The sequence below is a fragment of the Echinococcus granulosus genome, assembly GCF_000524195.1.
Source record: "Echinococcus granulosus chromosome Unknown EG_S00024, whole genome shotgun sequence".
In the NCBI taxonomy this organism is placed as follows: Eukaryota; Metazoa; Platyhelminthes; class Cestoda; order Cyclophyllidea; family Taeniidae; genus Echinococcus; species Echinococcus granulosus.
In genome coordinates, this window is record NW_020170404.1 from 190,000 (window position 1) to 192,632 (window position 2,633).

General features: G+C 40.7%; 1 protein-coding gene across 1 annotated transcript; it reads left to right on the forward strand. All coding sequences in view use genetic code 11, as the record gives it.

Moving 5' to 3' along the window:
- Positions 1-334: 334 nt before the first annotated feature.
- On the forward strand, positions 335-1,836 carry EGR_04057 (Eukaryotic translation initiation factor 3 subunit H; the record flags this gene model as incomplete). The annotated part of the gene is made up of 5 exons (XM_024493306.1): positions 335-580; positions 618-863; positions 952-975; positions 1,277-1,579; positions 1,657-1,836. The coding sequence occupies 5 exons, from the start codon at positions 335-337 to the stop codon at positions 1,834-1,836; spliced, it is 999 nt and encodes a 332-aa protein (XP_024352220.1).
- Positions 1,837-2,633: the final 797 nt, after the last annotated feature.

A 2,633-nucleotide genomic window follows, 5' to 3' on the forward strand; every position in this document is an offset into this window, starting at 1 on the left:
CATTAGAAATGATTTCAAAAACTAAACCTAGCACAAATTACTGAAATTTGGTCCACATAAAGCCATTTTTGCGATGAACAAAACTGGGTTATTCCTTCCACCTCTCAAATCTCAGTATAAATCAATTTAATAGTATAATAAGTGTAAGCATTTTTAGGTAGGCGTAAGGTCAATGAACCGCAATCAGTAAACTAATAACATATACCATAATTTAAAATAATATCTAATTTGACTTTTTTAACCAATTAATTGCTTTAGTGGAACATTTGATTACATACTGGAAGTTTTGATTGGCTGGTGAGGCGTGCAAATTGGACTACCTTCGAGGCTAGCTATGGATACGCAACAGGTCTCGTGCGTTAAGGTTTCTGGCTTGGTTTTATTAAAGATTATCAAGCACTGTGAGGAGGAAACACTTCTCGCTACGGAGCATGTAAATGGTGTACTCCTTGGATTGGCTGTCGGCAATGCTCTTGAAATAACGAACTGCTTCCCACTGCCGAAAATCTCTGAAGACGATCAGACTGGAAGCGAAGCGTTGAGTGCCTATGAGTTCGATATGATGAAAAACATGCGCGAGGTAAATTGTTTTCTTCACTAGTATTTCTCTCACCCAGATTAATTCCGACTATCTCAGCGTTGGATATTACCTTGGTGGTTATGGATGTTCATTTCTCACACGCTCCCTACTTGAGACCCTTTTCCAGTATCAAACACTCATTTCGGAAGCTGTTTTGCTGACCTATGATCCCTCTTGTGCCACTCGTGGTCAGCAGGGTCTTAAGTCTTACCGATTGTCGAAAGTCATTTTCGATGCTATGCTCGAAACGGAGAAGCGGGTGCGGTTGATGGGGAACGCAAAGGTATTTTGCTCTTTTTCATTAGACCTTAATTGTTAGATGCAAATCTTTGTAGAAATAAGATTAAATCTAACCCTTTGTTGTTTCTTAGAATCCTGAAATCTCGTGGGAATGTGTGAGTTCCTGTTGTACAACTTTTCGTTTAACTTATTCAACTTTACTTAAAATTATTTTTTTGTGTTTAGGACTTTAGGCCACTTTACTTCTTGTCGTGAATGGGTTGTTTAATATTCCTTTTGCCATAAGGCTCATAATACTATCCAGTGTTGAGGTTTCCCCACTATCATATAGTTCTTTCTTCAGCCTCTTTTCACAGCAAATACCCTACGCTAAATTTGTATGTCTTATTTATCTCCACTTTTGACATGCCTTATTTGTCTTTGCGTTTGGTCTAAACCATTTTTCCACTCCTCCAGGACGCCTCTCTGCATAGCGGAAAGACTAATTTCACCCGGTTACTGGAAGAACTTCCAACTAGTGTGGTGAATTCCAAACTCGCCCGCATCCTTCTGAAGGACATCGTGGACCAATCAGATGAGCAGATTGCTGATACGACTCAGGTCAAGTCCCGCAACAGCTTCTCAGGTCTTCATCTAAGTATGGCCAGCGACTTAGAGCAACAACTGCGATCCCTCATCCAACGTCTGGACAACATCTATGAGCTACAGTACACATATCAGCGAACTCTCAGCAAGCCGGGTACATCGACCGCCCCTAAGGTATGTTGGCTGGTTTTATTTCTTTGCGCTTCGAATTCTAAATAGTCTCATTGGGTCCCACGATTTTGAACCCGTAGGATCAGCGAATCAAGGAATTGGCGCCCATACGTTTGGAGACGGCGCTGGCCTCCTGTCAGGCGGACCTCTACTCCTCAGGTATTGCCCAGTTGGCCGGCCAGACGGTGGGAAAACTTATGCTCGCTGAGGCCATACATCAGTACAGAAACGTAGCTCCTAATGTCACTGACACTGAGTAACTCCCAGGCATAATGTAATCGTGCGATTCGGAAATGGATTATTTTGGAATGTGTATCTTATGTCTCTGTTTTGTATGAAAGAAGTTGAGTTCTTGTTTTATCATAACTTGGGCTTTTATATGATTTATTCCCCTAGAACCGCGGGTTTTTTTACTGATATCTACTTAGTTTTCGGTTACTCGGCAAGATGTTTTAATGGTTGATTTTGATGATATATCGGAATCCTGCTTTTACTCCCTACCGAAATGGTCCCTTGGTAATTTGCGTCTAATCGTTAAGGTTGAATCCTTTACATTGAAAGGCGTAGCCTATTACGAGTAGCTGTGTATTTTTCCATTGTCATTTGATTGGTGGCAATTAGTTCTGGAATTTTGGTCCCGCTAAAGTTCGCCTCATAGGATGTTTTGGGACAGTTATTTATCCACAAAATCCCATTACAAAGTAGTTGGTTGGGTGTTTTAGGTTTATTTATGATAGCCTTTAATGTCCCATAAAATTGTGGGAAGGAATATAACGTTGTTCAGAGTCATTTGAACTGGAGTATTCCGATAGATAACTCTCCATGTATTTGAAAGATGTTTACTGTCTACCTCGAGCGGGTTATTATGTGTTCTCGCATTGTTCTCATTCCTTCCCACAGTCAATTGTTCTGAAGTCCTTGATTTGTCACACTTCTGGGCTAGCATCATGGATCCGCAACCTGTTTTAAATTATTTTAGGAGGTTTTTTTCAGGGATGCGATTTATAATACCTCAAGGCAGTGTCTTTGTTCACTTGATTCCCGGATTTGATTATTT